The sequence below is a fragment of the Centropristis striata genome, chromosome 3, assembly GCF_030273125.1.
Source record: "Centropristis striata isolate RG_2023a ecotype Rhode Island chromosome 3, C.striata_1.0, whole genome shotgun sequence".
Taxonomy (NCBI): domain Eukaryota; kingdom Metazoa; phylum Chordata; class Actinopteri; order Perciformes; family Serranidae; genus Centropristis; species Centropristis striata.
The window spans coordinates 34,705,470-34,726,856 of NC_081519.1; the positions used below are offsets into that span (position 1 = coordinate 34,705,470).

Below are 21,387 nucleotides of genomic sequence, written 5' to 3' on the forward strand. Positions count from 1 at the left end.
AGAAGTTATAGGGTTAAAAGAAAAAAACAGATTTCCGTACATAACTCCCAACGGGACATGAGCGCTGGTCTCCTGGTTTAACGCCAGGGTCTGTTGGATGGCGGTCCAACCACCGCCTCTTCAGCGGATTAGTGGCGGATAGTGACTCATGTTTCTTTTATATTACGTCACTTAGATAGAATTTCGTCAGAAAATTCTAATGTTTCAATATTAGTTTTCTTAGGAAATCCTGGGTCAGGTCGGCACTATTTCACACTCTTTGTATGGTCAGGGTCAGTGACAAAGGACATGGATGAATATCAGAGCTATTTACCAAAGTGAAGAAATCTTTTCATACAGAAATACATTTTCAACCCAACTATTACAGCGGTAGAATAAACTTAGATAGCAAACACAGAGGTCAACTCAGATACTGTAAAAGATGAAAGTAAGGGAGGGTAGGATGTGTTTTTTTATCTGACTGATGTACAGTAATAATCCTGCAGCTGAAAAATGTCATATTAGATCAGATCAGCAGTAATGCATTATGAAGGAGTTAAAACCTGCACATTGTCCTTCATAAAAAAAAGTGGGCACATTATAATCTCAAACAGGGAACCCCCCTCCCTCTCTCTTCATCATTACGTCCAATTAGAGAAGTGTCACTCCCACTGCCTCCAGAACCGTGCAAAATAGAAAAACAGATTGTCACATGGCATTAGCCTGCTGCTGCAGTGTTTGCTGAAATCCACTGGAGCATCTCGGAGGTCTGCAGCTCGGGCCAAATGAGGTAACAGGGGACTGAAGCCAATGAGACGACAGGCAAGCAGGCCTGCTGTCTTATTGAGAAACCTTCTTTTTTTTCCAGTTAAAAGTGTTACTGTACGATGATTACTGTCTGCTGTCCCAAGACCCACAGGTGTGAGATTACTGCTTGTAACCAGATTTTACAGTGAATGTTGGAGCAACGAGTCAGTTAGAAGGTGAAAATTAGTGTAAATATGTAGGATTTGCCAATGGAAGAGCTTTACTTGGTAATACATCCAGCCTGTATAAATTCCAGGGTCTTTCCCAGTTTCCAGTGTTATTACAAAGCATCCTCTTGAAAGTGGGATTGTTAACTATTAGGAAATGGTTTCTTCCTGGAAAAGTTTTATATTTATCTACAGGCACAAATAACATCTCAAACCAATGAAATATATCACATCAAAGACACTAAAAGGGATGATGGGCGCCAAAAAAGAAAAAAAAAAGAAAATTTATATTTTTTTATTTATTTATATTATTATTTATTTATAGCAAAACACTATTTCTTTGTCATGGCATTGCCTTCTTAGCTTCAAAACTCTAAGGAGATTAATGTTATGATCTGTTGTAAACTTCCTGGTTTGACTTTGATGTACAGTATTTGCCTGCACACAGATTTCCTGTACAGTGGGGGGTTATTACCAACACTTAACTGGTGCTGCCTCTCTGATTTACCTCCAAATAATCCAGGTAATCTGGCTAAACAACCTGCCTAAATCGTCTGACTGCTTGTTTCTTGCCCTGTATGAAAAATGAGTAGCCATGTTCCCAGATCTCAGCAATGGTGTAGTATAGTTAAATGTCAACATAACCAATAGGAATAATGGCTGAAACTACAAAAAAACCCTCCTAAATTATAATAATAACCTTGAGAATCGATGGGGACCGTACACATCTACAGACCATCACCCACACTATTTGTGGAAGGGTTACAGGTCACTGACTACATGCAGTAAAGTGTATAGAAATGTAGAGTACTTAGATTAAGTTACACATTCTATATACTTTGGATTACTTTTAGAATACAAAATTGTCTTGTTGAGCTAATTTGTCTATTTATTATATTTCAACATATTCTCATGAACAGGTTCATATGATTTCTTAGGAAAACTTTTTCAGCACAATTCGTACATTTTCTTATTAAATATGACGTGATGATCACTGTTTTCAACACAATGCGGTCGACAAGCACAACACGATATACAGCCAAGACATTCAATGGTACAAAAACAGTGTTAATGTTGTAAAATGGTTAGTTTTAGACTCCGAAACCACCTGCTAAAGTTAGGTACCAAAACCTCTTGGCTATGGTTGGCTTTAAAAACACTTTTATTTATTTATTTTTATTTATTTATTGCACCATAAGAAAAGACAATTACAAAAAACAGAAGTGCGGAAGAGGTTAAAAAACCCTATATGGACTTGCAGAACCTGATAATGTAATAAATTCCCGATAATGTAATAACCCCGATAATGTAATAAAAATCTGAACTTGAGTCCATTGAAAATGTAATAAAACCTGATAATGTAATAACTTCCCGATAATGTAATAAAGTGCATTTCCCAATAATGTAATACACTTTTTACCAATAATGTAATAGTGGACATATGTGGTCTTTAACATTATGTTGCTTCATAAGTGGACAGAGTTTCACAGGATATCTGTGAATTCCTGTACAGCCTGTATAATTCCATCCTGACACTGTCCTGGCTGTGCGTTGCACAAATTGTTGCACATTTGTTGATTAAAATCTTTTTCAGGGAAATGTGTGCCAAAACAAAAACAAACTAGAAGGGCCCTCAGAGAGCATAGACCTCCAAAAAGTTCATGCTGTACCCGACAGTGTTCACAAAAAAAAAATCTGAACCGTCATTTGAATCCACTCGAAAATGTAATGGGTTCTTTCTTGGCTTATACTACACCCTGATACCAAGTTTCATGAAAAATTAGACTGTAAATCAGACAAAAAATTTTTTTTAAATGTCCTCCTTGGTGGAGATAATAAAGTAATCTGTTTTAAATGACGGTAACTGTTTTCAGAATTATCTACATTTAAACTGTACAGTTACTCATGCTGTTTACATTCTTAATCCTGTTGCTTGTTTTCTGTTTGTAACTCCCAAACCCTGAATATTTATTGTTTCCTGTGGAGGACCGTGTGACTTATTTGGTCATTTGGTGAACATGAACTCTGGGGAACCTGAAGCTGACAGTTTCAGGATGATGCATTATTAAAACATTACAGGAAATGAAGGACTGCAGCAGCAGCAGCCAGTGCATTCAGGATTACACTGGTTCAGCCTCACTCAAAGGTGTGTCACTATGACTCGTCACAAACTGGCTCTGCTTCTCTTCCTCTCTCACACACTTTTTATCTCTCTACATTTCTGCCTGCACATCTCCATCTTTACTGCTTTCACCTTTATCTCTCTGTGTCTCTACTTGTGGTTCTTGATTCTGCATACTTATTCATTTCTCTCTCTCTCTCTCTCTCAGTTTCCAGTTTTAGTCATTAAAAGCCCCATATTGTAAAAGTGAGATTTCTTTTTAAATATAAAGCAGGTATTGGTGCTATATACGTAAATATTATGAAAGTATCAAAACCCTCAGTTCCAGGAGAAAAGCACACAGCCCATATTCATAAAAGTGCCTTTACTTTACACCTATACTACATACAGGTGCAATGCAGAAAGTGCTGATATAGAATGAGTCCGATAATCCAGAAATGACTTGACATTTTTCTGTTTCACCTCATTTCATCAGCTTTTGAATGGGGCTTTTGTTTCAACGGCTGAAACCATTTCGGCGGTTAACACAGCTTTGTTCTACGACATAACATACGTCAGTAAACACTCAGTTGTGAATTTTGTAGCTTTTTATTTGTCTTAAGACAGGCAGTTGCAAACAAGCAGCTAAATGAGACTTTAAAGGTTGTTGGGGATATTATATATCATCGTCAGCTTAGTGGTGGAGACGTAGTTTGTTTATAGCCTAATGCTACTTTTTAAATTCTGGTTGTTGCCTTCAAGCTTTAAAAATGATAAAAGTCATGTTCAGTTGTGAAGATATCCTTACTGAACAAAACATGCAAGAATCATCAACTTTTGTTTGTCACTGGGTTTATATTTACTGCAATATTTCAAAATGAAATAGAAAAAATCCCATTGGCTTTTTGTCGAGGGAAACAGGGTGGTCCCTTCGGTTGGCCTATAAAAATGTGTCATCCCTGTATCAAAACGCTCAGTCCCAGGAGAACAACACACAGCCCATATGCATAAAAGTGCCTATAGACCTATACTACATAGGTGCAATGCAGAAAGTGCTGAAATAGTGTGACATTCATGCAGAATGTATGGAGAGTGGTACAGAATGGTGGTTGGGCATGAGGAATTAAATGAGACTTTAGAGGTTGTGTGGGATAATAAAAATCATTGTCAGCTTAGTGGTAATGACTTAGTTTGTTTAAAGCCTTACATAACCTTTCATTTGTGGTTGTTGCCTTTACGCTTTAAAAATGATTAAAAAAAAAAAAAAGTCATGTTCAGTTGTGAAGATATCCTTACTTAACAAAACATGCAAGAGTCATAACCTTTTGTTCGTCATCCCCGCAGCACGCTATACTCCCTCAAAGTCTTTCCCTGGCTGCAATGACAGTGCAGAGAACTGAACTCAGTGCTGCCACTCAGCTTGTAGCCAATTTCTTCCAATGACCATTTGTGGTATTGCAGCAAAAAGTTGCCCAAAACTAATTTCCCCCATAGACAACCATTATAAAAGAGGCGTCTGTCAAGCTTTTGACAGCACACCTCAAACTGCAAACAATCAGTTATTTTCTATTCTATATATTTTTGATCCATGTAGATCAGGGATGGGCAACTGGAGGCCCAGGTACCGCATACAGCCCGCACCCTCACTTGAAGTGGCCCTCAGTACAACTACATGCATTTGAGCATGAAATCTTAAAAGTGCAGTGTAAAAATGCAAAAAATTACTTCTTGCGTTAATGTTGGTCTGTTGTTCTTGCACTGAAAAAAATAACAGTAAGTGGTTATTTGTTATTTGCTTCAAACCTTTTTATTCCTATTTATACTGTTATACATGCATTTGAGTAACAGTGCATTGTGAACATATTTAAAATTGCAGTTTCATCATGTTTGGTGAAGTGCACGGTCCTATATGTGGCCCTGTGGTAGTCTTCATGAAAAATTGGCCCTCTCCAGCATTCAAGTTGCCCATCCCTGATGTAAGTTGTATAATTGTTAAACCTCCTCGAGCTATGAAGGTATTTTAAGATCCTGTTACAGCCAGTTCAGGAATTCAAACATAAAGATGAGCAATGGTTGTGGCACAACGCCAAAACATTAGTGGTGAACACCTGATTATGTGATCCCGTGTGTGAGTGTGTGTACAGTTTGTAACACCGCACCCATTATGCAGCCAACTTTAGGTACACTGTGCACTACCCTGGTATGATAATGATCTTGTGACTTGCCAAAGTAATATTTGCATTGACAGTGATGGTTTTGAATATTAATTACTTCCTAATAGCTGTATTAGGTCAACGGAAAAATATATTTCAAACACCTCCTTCTGATTGATTCTATTTCCTTCAGACCTCCATGGATGAGGCGCACAGTGTCACACGTACACCATCTCGTGTTTTCTGTCTGAGTCACTGCTGGCTGCCAGGCTACCAAACACTAGCAGCTTCTTTTTGGGTTTTGCCTCCTCACAAGCTCCTGTGGTTTAAGCCCTCGACACTCTCTCACTCTGACACACTGGAAATAGAATTTGCGTGCGTGCAGGCAGGCATGCAGCACACACTCAGTAACCTGCAGCAGACTGCTAAGATAAACTGTAATCTACAGGATGTATATGTGTCATACACCAGGAGAAAAAACAGGTCACCCTCCTTACTACCACTACTGATGAGGATAAGAGAGAGTGAGCTTCATAGGTCAAAACCTCTACAACATGTCAGGCAGTGCAGAGCTGCTCTCATGTCCCGCCTACACCCTTCCTGTTCGGTCACCTCATTTAACCTAAGCTGCTCACTCTCTCTCTCGCTCACACACACACACACACACACACACACACACACACACACAGACATACATACATACAAAAGAGAGAGAAAAGAGGTTTGTTTCATGATAACAATGAATTAACCATACTGTATATCATATTCAGGGTCTTATTGTTATCAATACTACTTTATTTTTATGTATTTATTTATTTTGCTTATTTTCATCTTATCTTATACTTATTTGGTGAGGGGAAGATGGGATGGGAGCATAAAGTTCATTAATATTAAAAATTATATGAAACACATTACAATTAAACCTTCAGAATATATCAATTTTTTTCAACCTGTTTTTTGGGGGGGGCGTATAGATTGTCATCATTTCCAGAACCTCCACTCATCTGGTAATTTCTTAGTAATTTCAGTGAACCCAATTTGCATCTTGAAAAAAAAAGAGGAAATAGTTACTCAACCATACCATGAGCATTTCCTCTAAAACTATTTTATTTCCTTTCCAACTAACTTGATTTCCTTTATTTTTAATTAAAAAGAGATAACAGAAACAGCCTAACAGCCTACTTTCTTTACTTTAATTTAATGGTTGTGTTTTGTTTGGTACTATTTACTCTTCAAGTAGCCTAATCCGAAATATAGATAATAATTGTCGAGACTTACATAACGTTCACATGAATTTAAAGATTTTTCTGTAAGGTGTGTGAATGACCTTTAACAGATAATTACTTGAGGATTTGAAGTGAACATTTAATCACCTGTCCAAAAGAACAGGAACGCTGACAGGTTAAGCATTTTGCGTCACGGGAATGAAGTCACATGGACAAGACTGACTGGTATTTAACTCGTGGAGAACCAGGAAGCAGCCTGAAGCATTATTATTATTATTATCACTTTATGACTTTGGATGTTCTTTATCTTGTGGACACGTAATACTCAGGTACTCGAAAAACTATAATTACGCTCATTATGTTTTATGTGTTTTTATTTTCATATATCTCTTTCTCAGTGTTGAGTCACTTTTTCTGTGGAAACTGATATGATATTTGTTTTTTTTCCAGGTATAATTTGCTGGCATCTGATAGGAAAATGATGACAGTGAGTCGAGCCAAAAGGCAAAGCAGAGGCACGGGCAGCCACAGTACACAAACAGTTTGCAAAGGCAAATCATTGGCAGAGAAACACTGCAAAACACTGGACCCTTGTTCTTCCCCACACATCACTGCACACCACCCGGCATGTTGTAATTTTGATGGCAAAAATCCTATTATTTTGATCGGGTGTGAGGAAATTGAAGTAATGAGCGATGTACTCTGCCATTCAGCCTCTGCCAAGAGGGTGGAAGCTGCTGTAATTCACCAGTGCTGAGGGTTTTTTTTTTCACTAACAGCACTTTAAAGGGAAAGTTTAGATTATTTTTTTTTTATGTGAGTGTGAGGGACCGAGTCAGTCGGCAATGCGGACAACAGGTAGTATTTTCAAAAAAGAGGTCTTTATTTACCCAAAGTATAAAGCAACAACTTTTTTTTTTTTTTTTCAAAATTGGGCCCATATAAGAGGTCAAACTAACAAAATTGTACATCCGTCAAATGAACAAACTAACAGAAAACAAACAGACCTGATAAACACAAGTGGGAACTTATATAGTGGGTGATAAGCCCATACCAAACACAAGAGGGGGTTGACAAACATTGATTCAATCAATCAATCAAATTTTATTTATGTAGCGCTTTTCATACACATGAACAAAAAGAGAACAGCTAATTTACCAACAAAGCAAATAAAATAAAATAAACATAATCTATACTAACCAAACAAAATGAATAATTAAAATTACTAATTGTCTGAAGAAAATAAACAGTAAAGTACTTCAGTGCTTCAGTTCATGTAGTGCATTACTTAGTGATTGTTTGTTATTATGTGTCCTCAGTTTTGTATGTAAATTTAATCATTCGTTCCAAGTAATATTCACTAAACCAGTTCATTGGCTTAATTAGTTGATATTTCCAAGTAAAATGTAATTGAGGGACATCAGTGAATCTGCAATTTACTTGTGTATTTTCATAAAAAAAATTAGTGGTTCTATTAAATAAATATTACTTAGAAACAGCCTGAGTAAAGATTACAAACACTTTCTGTGTGGAAAAACTTGCCAAGCTTTTTTTAAGTAAATGTCACTCCATTTTTTTTCAGTGCATGTTCTGTGAGGAAAAATTACTGTTTTTGCCAAAGGAGTCAGGTGGCTTCAAGCAGAGCATCAAATGGCTTCGGTTCCCCCACGTTAGACTAGAACAGGGCTGTTTTAAGACATGGTAATGTTGTGAAAATATTCTTAATATATCATACCCTTAAAGTGATATTGGTTTTTGTTAGGTTGCCAAAACCTGTGCTGGTACTCCTGCCTTTTTCTCCAAACTGGGGCGTGTCCACCACCATCTACTGTAGGTAATAACCTGACTATGGTAGTAGTATTTCATAGAACCCCACCTCAATAACTCTAAACTAGCCCTTTAAAGAACCACACACTCTAATGAAAGAATAAATTCAAGTAAACAGGTATGAGTGATCCGAGAAGGACATGATGCAAAGGAAATCCTCTGCAGGATTTTCCAGGACGTCAGAAAGGCATCTTAAATCTTTTTGACATGTCAAGATCAGAAACTGGAAAGGGCAAAAGGACATTTTACCACATTAGTGGAATTATGAGTCAGACAAAGTTGGCAGCGGGTCATCGTGCTGTTCTTGCATCACATAGGATTACCAGTTCCTTTGACTGCACAAGACGATTGGTAAATAAATGTAAATAGTGGTGTAAGCACCATGATTAAGTAAACAGAGAGGTCAACGCACAGGATGCCAGTAATCCAAAACCTTTTTTGTGAGATCTGTCTTATGCAGCAGGGAGGGGATGTCTGCTGGGGCTGAATCAGACTAAATATCCTTCCTCACAATAGTCATCCCTGCTGTACAAACAGGGAGTGAGACAAATCGGAGAACCACACAACAATGAGGAGAAAACGGAGTAATTCTTGAACTAATAAGCAAACTTTGATGCGAGAGGCCACTCCATCGTCATTCCCAAGCTCTTTCATGCAGAAAAAAAAACAGTTCAAAAAGGCATCAAGGTGGTGGTTTAGCCTCTGTGTTTGAAGAAAATAATAAAAGCAAACACAACAGGACCAACCAGAGAGGAAGCAACCACACGCAGCCTTTGACTTCAGGAATTTTCATTGTTTCAGGGGAACAATTAAACTTGTTCCTGGTTGCTATATAAAAACAATTTTACTAGCCCGAATGACTACAACTGTGAACAGAACTCTCACAAGACATTACAGACTTAAAGTAGAAATAAGACTACTGGGTGAAAATGTAATACAAAATGTAAGTTTCTGCCACTAGGGGTCTGGCAATCAAAACAATAACAAAAGAGAGAGTTTAGTGACGTTGTGAAGTAGCGTGGGATCAAAGGAGTTGTTGTCTTCACCGTCAGTGCAGTCGGGTTCTCCCAGTTAGAATTCCTTCAGCGTTCATCATTCAGGAGGTTTTAACCAGGAGCCGAATATTCCAAAGAGATCTCGTCCTCTCCAAAACAAACGGATCAGGTGATTAAAGCCAGTAAAAACTTCTTCAATGCTGTTTGGCGGACACAGGAAGTCCCTGAGGGCTGCAAGCTGAGCTGCTGCTAACATTTAGGTTTGCTTGTTTTTCCATAAACTTCAAATCCAGATGCTAAATGAGTAAAATCATTCATGCGGTTTTGTATATATAGTTTAAAATGATCCGAATATTAAAAGTGTATCATAAAATGTGGCTAAAATATGATATGACACATTTGAGAGGTGGCCAAATAAAACCTTGTTCATAATTATTGATTTCTGGAGGTTTGAAAATTGTTGGGAACATTTAGTAAAAAGTAAATACACATCTGGGGAAAAATAAATAATATAGGTCTAGTTGTTTATAGAAATTGTAATGCTGAAAAGTTACATATTACACCTTTAAATGTCTGCTTTTTGCACAACATAAAACTTCACCAATTGAGGAAATCAAATCTTGGTTGGTAAATGTTTGTGTGGTGAACCTGTCTGATGATTGACATCTAGGGCTATTATTAGTTATATGATGTCTTGTCTTTGGCATGATTTTTTTTCTTCCGCATTTGTCCAAATGAGTTTGTCTGAAATAGTGAGTGTGAGCCTGAGCAGAGGAAGTCCTTTATAGACTGGTAACAGTCTGGCACCCCCTTGTGGAAGATGAATGTAAGAACATGCCATACGTAAAATATCACACCACAACTAACTACAAACAGAATAATGTTTTCTGCAGTGTCAACTGGAACATCCAGATGTTGAAGGCCTTTTATTCAATGCATAAGAAACCTAATAATCTAAGAAAATAAGATGCATATAAAGGGTGGATTGACAGTTTGTTAGAATTTGGGAACCATTTTTTTTCTTTTTATTTTAAGACTTTATTTATCCAGCAGTGAGGACATTCAGTTGTCACATCAGCTTAAGATACAGTTTCGAAAACTATAATAAATATAAAAAATAATACTTCTTACTAGAGGGCTTCAAAGCAACAACCTTAAAAATGAGAAGTTGATTTAAATTAGAAAACCGCTGACCCTTATTATCACTGTGGTGCCCTTTAGCTAAGCATTAACATCACTAGCTATCTTGGGGTTTTGTGAATCCAACAGTGTTGACCATGTGTGGGCATGAGAGGAGAATTACTGAATGTGAGAATGATGCATTTCCTGGATGAATAAATGTAATAAAGAACACACCCTTTGCCTTTTATAGGGCATAGTCAGTGCCAGGATGTTTGCTTTGGACGTGGGAATTGACCGTTGAACGTATTTATAGTCAGTACTAATGAGAGTAGTGTCAGTTTGGATGACTGATAACTTTGTCACAGAGTTTCTTCAATATGTGTAGTCATAAGTCTTATGTCTCCTTTTTATGACAATTTCACTTTCAACCAGAGCGTAAAAGTAGATTTTTCAACCTCAAAGTATACGTCTGTTTTTTTAGGGGATAACTGAACCAAAAATGTGAGATTAGGCCACACAAAGAATTGCTAGGCTGTTAAATATAAACCAAGATGTAGAAGATCTATCCATCTGCTCTGGAGACAAATCTGTGTTGCATCATTTGAATCCATCCTCTCTGTTTAAATATTGCACCAGGCTTAAACAAATAAAGTGACCCATCAGGGGCTGTAATGATTCACGGTGAATCATGTGGGCCATAGATTTCTTTCATTAAAAAAAAGGATAAAAAGAAAAACTATTTTAAAATGGAAAAAGTACTTCTACTTAACTATCACATCAAAGTTTAACCTGATAGTTTGACTCTACTTCTGGAAGACTAAAACTCTCGTTATCCTAAACTCATTGCCTAATCTAGTCCATTTACAACCCTGATTCCAAAAAAATCAAATTAATAAAACAAATGCTTTGTGACATGTATTAAATTGAAAACCCTAGAAAGACAATATATTCGACCTATTAAAGCCCACCTGCCTGCCAGCAGGTAGGGATAGGGTTAGACCAAAAGCATTTTTTTTACTGTAGTTTCGGTTGTCTTTTAGCCATGGTAGTGGAATTGACGTTACAAATGAATGAAGCCTTATACATTTTGGCCTCAGAGTTCTGCTGTTACAGCTTTGACTCAGTTTGTTTTGGTCTAATCCTAACTTTATTTTGCAGAACATGGGGGTTGCTGGTCTAACACTGCATCAACTACTACTATTGTATGACACAATAACACCAACAAACTAACCGATCCAGGCAGTGGTAGAACGGGAAATCTAGTGTTCTGCAAGGTTAAAAAAAAACAAGAGGCTGGTGACTTTGAGTGCATAAAAAAGAGCTACATTCAAGCACTGAGGGATTTATGCAGGAGCCCCAGTCATTTAAAAACCATATGTTTGTCTGTGGTTTCGGTTTCAATTGATACATACTGAAAGGGTGAACTGAAATGCATTTTGTATAAACATATTAGAGCAAAAAAAGCATCCACAAAATAGTCCAACTGAAAAATAGATGTATTTCACTAAAACTCTTACAGTGAATTAGCTTCAGGTTTATACTCTTATCTTAAATCTGTTCTGTTTAAAATCAGTTAGAACTTGTGGAGACAGAAAGAGAACAAACCAGCTCAGCCCTGACCTTGCTGAAATGGAGGATCGACCAAGCTGAACGAGAACCCACATACATAAAATATTCAATTAAGATGCTCATGTATTATCTACACATTACATCTAGCCTAATATATTATACAAACATCACATTGAAGGCATGTTCTAGTGCAGCAGACCAGTGTTTGAATTTAATATTACCTCCGCAACAACATTAATATCACAGTCTGCCCAGCTGCCAGCCTATAACGTGTCTTTGGGGATTAACCAAGTTACTGGAATGATACCGAGTTTGTGCTGATGCTGCGAGCGAGGTATCGGGGGAGCTATGAAAGACCAGATAATTAACTCAAGGGCCAACCAACTAAGTCATACCATGATAAATTATTCAGTATTTGCAGGCAGATGAACACACTCCCTGCTCATATTACAGGCAATACAATAGCGACTCACTGAAACATTAGCGATTCATTGCTGTCCATTTTATTACCGTGCTCGGTCATTTCCATGTGGACTTGCAGTGTGAATTCAAAGCTTATACATTGTTTTCCAGAACAGTTTGAATACTGCTGAGGGATGGTAGATGAGTACAGGTACAAATCTTTACTCAAGTAAAAGTAGAAATACTCCCATAAAAAAACAGTCAAGTAAAAAAAGAATCCCATTTGACAAACTACTTGATAAGTATAAAAGTACTTATGGAATAAACTACTCAAGAGTACCTTTTAATATTGTTTAGTGTGGGAGCCAGAGTTCTTCACAAGTAATTTAATGCAGGTCAAACAACCTGAAACCTCGAACCACCAAACCTTAAATGGTATTTGCCTCGCCTAATATCTGGCACAGGTGCATTCTCTTTGTACAGCATGGAGACTTTTTAAAGCCCACACAGCTTTATCAAAGTTCATTCAGGTTAATGCAGCACACTGCATAGCAGATTACAGACTAGTTGTAATGAAAGCATAAATGGCAAATGGAGCAAAGTTAAAAGTTGATTACTGGCAAAAAAATTGTAAAAAAAAAAAAAAAGTAAAAGTGCTGTTTTTAAAAGAAACAAGAGTAATGTTCAACTGCACACTAGTCTTTTACAGGCTTAACTGTACATTTGATACTACCATCCCATCCCAATATGTCTCATATGACCAACAATACTGTTGATTTTTAGACCAAGTTTGTCTCAGGGGTCTACAACTTAAGATTTTGTCAAGAGAGTGAATCCAGTTATTGACATGCTCACTCCCATGATTCTCCTCTGGAGAATGAAATAAAAAGTTAGAAAACAGAATTGAAAAAGTCCAGTCCCGGTTCATAAAACTGAAAAACTGTGACATGGTGTGCTTGAAATAAGTTAAATAAAGCAAACAAACTTTTGAGGCTATTTTGACACAAACAGCAAAAACATTTTTTAGGTAACATGGCTCCCCTGTATACTGAATACTGTATATGAAGAGAATGAACAATAAACTCTACGTTGTAGTGAACAAACGGAAACTGCCTCAATTCTGAAGCTGAGCTTATGCAAATTACACAGTTGTGTAAGTGAAAGAATATAAAAGCTTATTCTGATCTGCCTGAAGAGCTCTTGAACAAAACCCTGAATCTCTACCAGCCAGGGCAGTTGTTTTGTTTCTGGGTTCTGATCCTGACCTTTGACCTTCCTTGAGGAGACATAAAGCATAAAGCAGGTTTCAAGTGTGGCAAAAAAAAGTGTCATATCTTTAAGACATTGGTTTGTTCCTGCTTTAACGCTATAAGTGGCCATATACGAGCTGGAAACCACAACTTCAGCAATTGTGAAATGTAACTGAGTACTAATGCTTAAGTAGATATCTGTACTTGAGTATATCTATTTAACACAATGTTATAATGCAAATCCACTATACCTCAGCTGCAAATATACTTTTTACTCCGTTCCATGTTTGACAGCTTTAGTTACTAGTTTTCCCCAGGTCACACATATTCTTCATCCCTTTCCCCTTCAGTGAAAACCACATCTTTGCAATTCTGCATTTGATTCTTTCTGATAAAACGAAGAGTGAAGGGTTTTTTCTTGGTGTGCCAAAACATTTCCCTGCTTGTTAAGCTAAATAATCTCTTTTAAAAACTCTCTTGGGAATATTTGGAAAATGCATCACAATTCTCACTGCACAGCGATGTCTCAAACACACATATGACGATCTTAAAGAATATGATGCATTTCTTTAGAGCCAATGGAGCAGTTGAGGGCTTGGTGACTTGCTCAAATTTTCAGTAGGGTTATAGTCCATTCACTAATCTGTTATTCCCCGATTCCGAGATATTTGAAAAGGTAAAAAAGATGCAGCTGGTAACCCACAACAGTAAAAAAAAAAAAAAAAAAAAAAGTCCTCCGGGTCACGTTGAATCCTCTGGTTCATTAACTGCCAGAGACACGCTGCATTCTGAAGGGCCTTCCTCCTCGTCTGTAAGGCTGAGTCGAGGTCTCTTTACTGTTGTTGGTTGCAAGAACAGTAATGGGCTGTCCAGGGGGAAGGTGAGGGTGCACACGCCGCAATCTCTGCTGGGCACTCGCGCCTGGGTAGCTTCAAAGCACAGACAAAGAAATGAGTAACTTCGTCAGCCGTTTCTACAGGAGCTAAATAATGAGCACACTTATTTTTATAGTAAAAAAAAGAAAAACATGTTATATACAACTTGATAATATGGGTTACAAACCTGTACTTCGAAAGTGATTCTGCAGAGTTTTCATTGATAGCTGTGTCCCGACTGATCTTTTGCGAGGCGGAGTCGGGGCAGCAGGCATAATTAGACAGAATCTGTTACCAGCGTCCTAAAGAGCAAAACAGGGAACAAAATGTTACGCATCAATCATCACAAATATCATTTTAAAGGATGGCTAAAGCAGTGAATGTTTTGTTGTGATTCACCTTGGTTTATATGCTATGAGTTGAGAGAAATGTGAAAGTAAGATGCTATTGCAAAGTTAACTTTATGGAAATAAGCAATACGTGTTATTGTATTCTTTGGCATAACAGATGTGGAATGCAGATGCTGAAATTAAGAATAGGAGTTGAAAAAGTAGTGGGAAAAAGGTAGGAAAATTAGATGAGAGGACATACTTTTCTGTCCAATTTGTTTTTAAGGTTAAATACAGCACACCATCTTTGCTTCAGTTTTTTTCATATTCTAGATATACATTAATAGTATTATACTTGAAAAGAACATGTTTATCACAGCCGTCTCTAGTTCCCAATGATTTCTACAACTCTTATTTTTCTGTGTTGAACATTCTGTAAGACAAACATCTTTTTGTGACAAAAACATTCATGTTTTTTGGCTGTACCCACTTCTATAAATGACTTTTTCTGCCCTGTCAAGGCCAGTAATTCACTAAAGAGAAAAATGACATTTCTGCAGACCCTTACCATAACTGGAGATATTGCAGCCTGAGTGCTCACTGAGACGGTTTTTGGAGGGTCTGTTTGGCACCCTATATCATGGAATCCTGTTATAGAGGAGAAGTCTTGGGCACCAGGATCTTGCTGTGATGTACCCTAAAAGACAGAAGCAAATTAATTTATTAAAACCAATTTTGCATCAGATAAAAACATAGTCTCCTCCTTTGAAAAATCAGCACACTATACGCATGCATATAAATACACACATACAATGATAATATGCTTAATGAGTAAATACATAGCTGCCCTTTAGTTTTTCATTAACTAAATGAATCTTTGGTGTCTCTTTGGGTATCCATTTGCATTTTGTAGAAGCATTCACTTTTTATAGAGTGTATTTAGCTTAAGAAGAAGGAGACTTTTCTCAACACAAGGAACCATTTTATCATTCAGTATATCAGAAAAAACCCTTGGAATTGCCAGTTTCAGAGATATACGGTTTTCAGCGAAAGGGATAAAAAAACATTTTGCAAAGCTTTCAGACATCAGACATGGAGTTAAAAAATAAAATATCTGAAGCTGAGATATAGTGAATTAGCAGTATAAAGCTGTGTTGAATAGAAATACCCAAGTACAAGATATAGTCCTCAGTTGCATTTCACAATTGGTGAATTTGGGTTTCCAGCTCATATATGGGCAGAAATAGTGTTAAAGCAGGAACAAACCAATGTTTTAAAGATATGTGACACTTTTTTTGCCACACTTGAAACCTGCCTTTTTTGTAGTTGTCACTCCAGGAAGGTCAAAGGTTAGCAGCAGAACCCACAAACAAAACAGCTACCCGAGCTGGTAGATATTCAGGGTTTTGTTCAAGAGCTCTTCAGCAGGTCAGAAAAAGCTTGTTTTTATAAATATATGGCTGAAAATCGCCAGATATGGGGGTCACCAGTTTATGCCAAGTACACTTACTTGGGACTAACTATGTCACACTGCTGTGCATATAGCATATCCACTCAAGTAAAAGGCACTTTGGATATCTCAGTTATCTTTTGCTGTGATGGGTGTAGCCGACTGTTTCGGTAGTGTTGTGACAAGCCAGTGTCTCAGAGCAGGTGGAAAACTGCAGCTAGCATGTTAGCCAAACAAGAGTGAATAGTAACCATAACATTAGAGCTAGTATAATCATAAATCAACTCCACACTTGTAAACTGTTCAAGGTGTTGCTATCGAAAAACAGTCGCCATATGTCTACACATTAGCTGTGCAAAAACTGATTTTAAAAACCACTTATAACGGAATAACGTTGGATAGCAAGTAAGCTAGCAAAGCCGAGGCCTACAGTTGAGAACTGGGCGTACACCTTAGCTATAACACGTGTTAATAACTTGTTTAAAACATGACAAATCCACAACTTACAGAACATACTTACAGGCACTGTTTCCGACTCTTCATATTTGCACATCATCGTGGGAACTGCCCCGTCTTTCAGGAGGAGCCGTCGCGAAAACCCAGCGTTGAACTGTACCCGGTTCAGGAAGCAGTCCTCGGCGAAATGACGGGAACACAGTAAGAGGTTTGGGCTGTACTGCTCGGGAATAGTGGTGAAAATGAATGTCAACCACTGGTTCTTCACCTCGTCTTCCCTTGGAAGTCCATACAAAGGGAATTTGCGGTCGCACTGAAGAAAACAGCGTCTTCTCGACATGGCGATATCCACTACCAAAACTCCCGCAATATTTTTTTCCTACTGTGGCGACGGTATGACCCGCCCCACTCTGCCCTTCTCTCCCTCTGATTGGCTCATTCTAAGGGTCTTGCTCTAACGCTAACCAATCCCACTCCTCATGGCAAAACCCAACTCCAGAAGGCAACGAGTACTAGCCAATCAGAGGCAGAGAATGGCGGGTTTTGCCGGACCTGATGGAATGCCAATTAACGGTCTATGATCTTTTTTCTTTCTTTTTTTATTTCACATTCATTTATTGAAAATATACAGCAGTAGTGCAGTAACAGAAGTAGCAGGGTAAACATTACATTAATAACATTTGAGAAACATCTAAATAATACAAAAATAAATACATAAATAGAAAATGAAAATAATAACAATTGTAGAACAGAAAAAAAGCTTGAGGAAACCTTGAAAGTTGAATAATCTGACACCAACACCAAAATCCTCACCATTTTTTTGTGCAGATCGTTGATGGGGAAAGGATGAGCAGGAAGACGTCCAAGTTCTCAGTTTAACATAATTTTATTACAATACGTCAAGAAAGAAGAAGAAAGAAAGTCCAAAACTCATGTCCCTGATACACACAGACGGGTTTCAGTTCGTGAAGTCTGAACCTCGTCTCTTTCCCTCAGACCCAATATTTATCCTAACAATTGTTTACTAAACATGATGGTAGATTTCTTCCAGGAAGTTCCGCCTTCTTGATCCGTTGATTCGTCAGTTTTAGAACATTCAACAAAACCTCCTGCCTTGTTATGTCTTACAGATATAATTTGGAGCCACTTATGTTCATAATTGTATCCTATGTTTAAATTTTCAAGTTCCAAAACAGTTCATTGAGCATATTTGTGGTTTTTATTGAAGTAAATAGTATATTTTTTCAACTCGGATTTCATGATTTTTGGGCTCAATATGTTGATAAAGTAGGTTCAAGTGAGAAAATAATTGTCAGATCATATAGGTGAAGAAAAATGGATACCAAATATGGGTATTGTAAACATTTTTTATGTGGTACATGAAGGGCAAAATCAAAAGTATTTTCAAAAACGGCCAAAATAGGCTCAGACCCCAGAGGGTTAAATCAATAATAACCAACCAACTAATCAAATAAAAAGCCCAAATATGCATATAAAATAAACAAATAAGCATAATATAACAAGGTAAATAAATAAGGCCTGAAATAATAATAAAAAAAACAGGCAATAAATATATAAATTATTGTATCATTCTTAAATTATTAATTAATAATATTGTATTCTTTGGCATAGCAGATTTAATAATAGTGATTAATCTGTCGATTATTTAAACAATTAATCGATTAGTTGTTTGGTCAATAAAATGTTGAAAAATATCAATCAGTGTTTCCCAAACCACAAGATGATGTCCTCAAATCTCTTGTTTTGTCCACAAACTAAAGAGATATTCAGTTTATTGTCATAAAGGAACAAAGAAACCAGCAATATTCACATTGAAGAAGCTGAAATCAGAGAATTTGGACTTACTGTCTTTAAAAAGACTGCTTTATTACTTTACTTACTTATTGCATAGTTCCACTGGTTTCCAGACCCATTAGCACACTGCATCACAGTTTCTCTACTGGCATGGACCCTGTCGACTCTAGAGCAGTGAGGTTGCGGGCCGTATGCGGCCCTCGGGCCTCCAGTTGCCCATCCCTGCTCTAGAGGGTCCATGCCAGGCCTCTAGAGGGCACTGCACCTTGTTCCCTTCACTGGGAGGACCCCATGGAGGGCACTGCACCTTGGGAGGGACCCCTTAGAGGACACTGCACCTTGTTTGCTTCACTAGGAGGACACCCAAGAGGACACTTCATCTTGTTTTAATCATTCAATTATTTTTGTATGAGTCTATATTGTTTTTGGGTTGTTGTTGTTTTTCTTTAGGAATATCCTACTCATGTACTAATTTACACTTTAAGTAATTACTTGTAGTATTGTAGTAAGTATTTTTTTTTACTGAAGTAAAGGATCCGCTGCTAAACTTTGTGTATCTGTGTAAACAGAGCACAGTGCAAGGGTTAAATCCCTGTTGTTACCATGGAGATCAAGACAGCCGCGGTCACCACTTGACAGGCTCACCGAACAGGAGACAGGAGAGGGAGGGGCGGAAAGAGAACTGTTGATTGACAGCAGAAGAGGCGGGGTCAAATGTCATAGTCTGTGCTGATTGGTCAGATTTGCGTCACGTTGCCAGTTTGGAATGCATATGAAAAGAGTTGGTTTGGCCGTTTGGCCCGCCCCTGCTCTGCTCTCTAGCTGCTGCTGCTCTGCTCCGAGCCACCGTCCACAAATGGTGTAGAATATCAGGAATAACAGCCAGGGAGAGCGGCCGAAGAGAGGATCGAGGCTTCAACGCTTACGATAACGGTAAGTGCGACTTGTAGAGTGATCCTTGGCACAGAGTGTCACGGTTGGCACGGGGGATGGGGGGTCAGTTACCGTGTGTGTTTGTGTGTGTGTCGGAACGCCTGAGGTTAATCGGTCGCACTAGCTAACGTCTTCTTGGGGCCCCAAAACAGCAGCAGGCACCAGCGTTAGTTTCTAGCTTGCCTGCTAATGTTGTTTAACAGCTAACTTTAGCCATCAGAGCCTCCATATCGACGCACTGTTAAAAAAATCGCCTAAGTCATTTTTTTTGTCAAAATTGTTGTTGTTGTTTGCCTAAATCATCTCCTCGTGCCACCTATGGTAAATCACATACATCCTCAGTTGATCAGATCATGATTTTACCCCTTTAAGATCATCACTTATTTGACAATTTGCCACATTCATAGGCATCAGATAAGAACCCAGCAAAGAAGAGCTAGAGGGAGATTGTTTAGTTTATCAGTGTTTTATATTAGTGTTGACACTAATATTGGTAACACTTTACTCTAAGGTGTCTGCATAAGAGTGTCTACATATGAGCGTGTCATAAACATGACATGGGATGTGTCATGAACATTAATGACACTTTGAAGTAACATTAATGCTCATGATACTTGTCATGTCATGTTTCTGACAGGCTTGTGTGCCTCTTATGTAGACACCTTCAAAATAAAGTGTTACCTTATCTTGCTTAAGTCACAAAGGCATGTTCAAAAATTGCCTAAGTCATTTATTTCTCTTAAATTACATAATTTACACACAGTGTTATTGCTATACCAATAGCCATCCTGTGTTACATCCTTTTTTGAGTGAAATGATCAATAAATGTCACATGTTACAATTTTGGTGAAGTTTTTTGTTTTCTGCTAAACTTGAAAAAATGAGTTAGGCGACCAGCAGTAAGGTGACGATCAACAAGCCAAATAGTGATAACGTTAGCTAATGTTGTAACGGTATTCAACACTAGCACAAACGGATCAGTGCATGATCAAAACGTGTAAATTGAAGGTTTTGGTCAGCAACAGTAGATCAGCTTAGGCTTTTGACGTTTTTGCTTTGCCTTACCACTTTAAAAGTGTTGGCTAAAGTTAGCCAGGTGCTTTCTTGAAGTACTTTGGTCCCACAGGTCGTGACCCATGTGGAGACAGTTATTTTGACAAGTGGAGTTGGGTCACCCGGTTTTCCCAAATGTTCCACTAGAGCTGTAATAGTGTGGCCATGGCCTTCCAGTGACCTGAATGTGGTCAAAATAACATTACATCTATATCTATAACCTCCCATTCAGCGTGTCTGTGTTTAAATACAGTGTGTGGTCATGTGTGTGTTTGCACTTGGGCTAGTGCTGGGTAATTTGGCTATAATGTTCTATTCAGATTCAACTTATTGCATATCTTGATAAGTGTATAAATCCTAATAATAAACCAGGTTTTCTGGTGATCCGCCAAAAAGTCTGTCTAAAATAAGCCCTTTTTTAACTCCATACTCTGCAAAAAAGGAACTTATTCTCTCCAGCTTTGCTTTATTTTGACAACAACTGTATTCATATTATGCAGCCCTGACTTTTCAGAGCTCATACAAATCACGTGTGTCTAATTTATTTTCATTTCGGGGTTGCCCCAAGTTGACAACCCGTGCAAATACGCAACATCTCTGTAATATTAGGTTGATCAGTCAAGACAAACGCCTCATCACCAAATGGGTACTTGAACCACCAGGAACCAAGTCAAATATACAGATAGAATAAAGAAAACAGCTGCTGCAAAACATCAAGACTGAGTAGGTCTCGCAAAGTTTATGTACAGTCGGGCTGCTGATACTGAAAGAAAATAATACACATGCACTAGCCCACACACATGCCTACATCATACACATGCCTACATCATACACACAACCTCAGATGCTACAGGATTACCTTAGAGGCTATTTAAACA

The 21,387-nt window shown here is 37.9% G+C and overlaps 2 protein-coding genes across 2 annotated transcripts in view; one reads left to right on the plus strand and one right to left on the minus strand.

Moving 5' to 3' along the window:
• Positions 1 to 12,433: 12,433 nt before the first annotated feature.
• Positions 12,434 to 17,098, minus strand: LOC131969157 (uncharacterized). The gene is made up of 4 exons (XM_059330327.1): positions 16,773 to 17,098; positions 15,371 to 15,499; positions 14,661 to 14,775; positions 12,434 to 14,527 (listed from the first exon to the last, which is right to left on the minus strand). Exons 1-4 carry the CDS (start codon positions 17,046 to 17,048, stop codon positions 14,340 to 14,342), a joined length of 708 nt encoding a protein of 235 aa, XP_059186310.1. The 5' UTR covers positions 17,049 to 17,098; the 3' UTR covers positions 12,434 to 14,339.
• Positions 17,099 to 19,381: 2,283 nt separating this feature from the next.
• The window catches only part of phc2b (polyhomeotic homolog 2b (Drosophila)), a 47,732-nt gene continuing 45,726 nt past the window's right edge, over positions 19,382 to 21,387 (plus strand). Inside the window, exon 1 of the mRNA XM_059329935.1 lies at positions 19,382 to 19,456. The gene's annotated coding sequence lies outside the window, so the exon portion shown is untranslated. The remainder of the gene's footprint in view (positions 19,457 to 21,387) is intronic.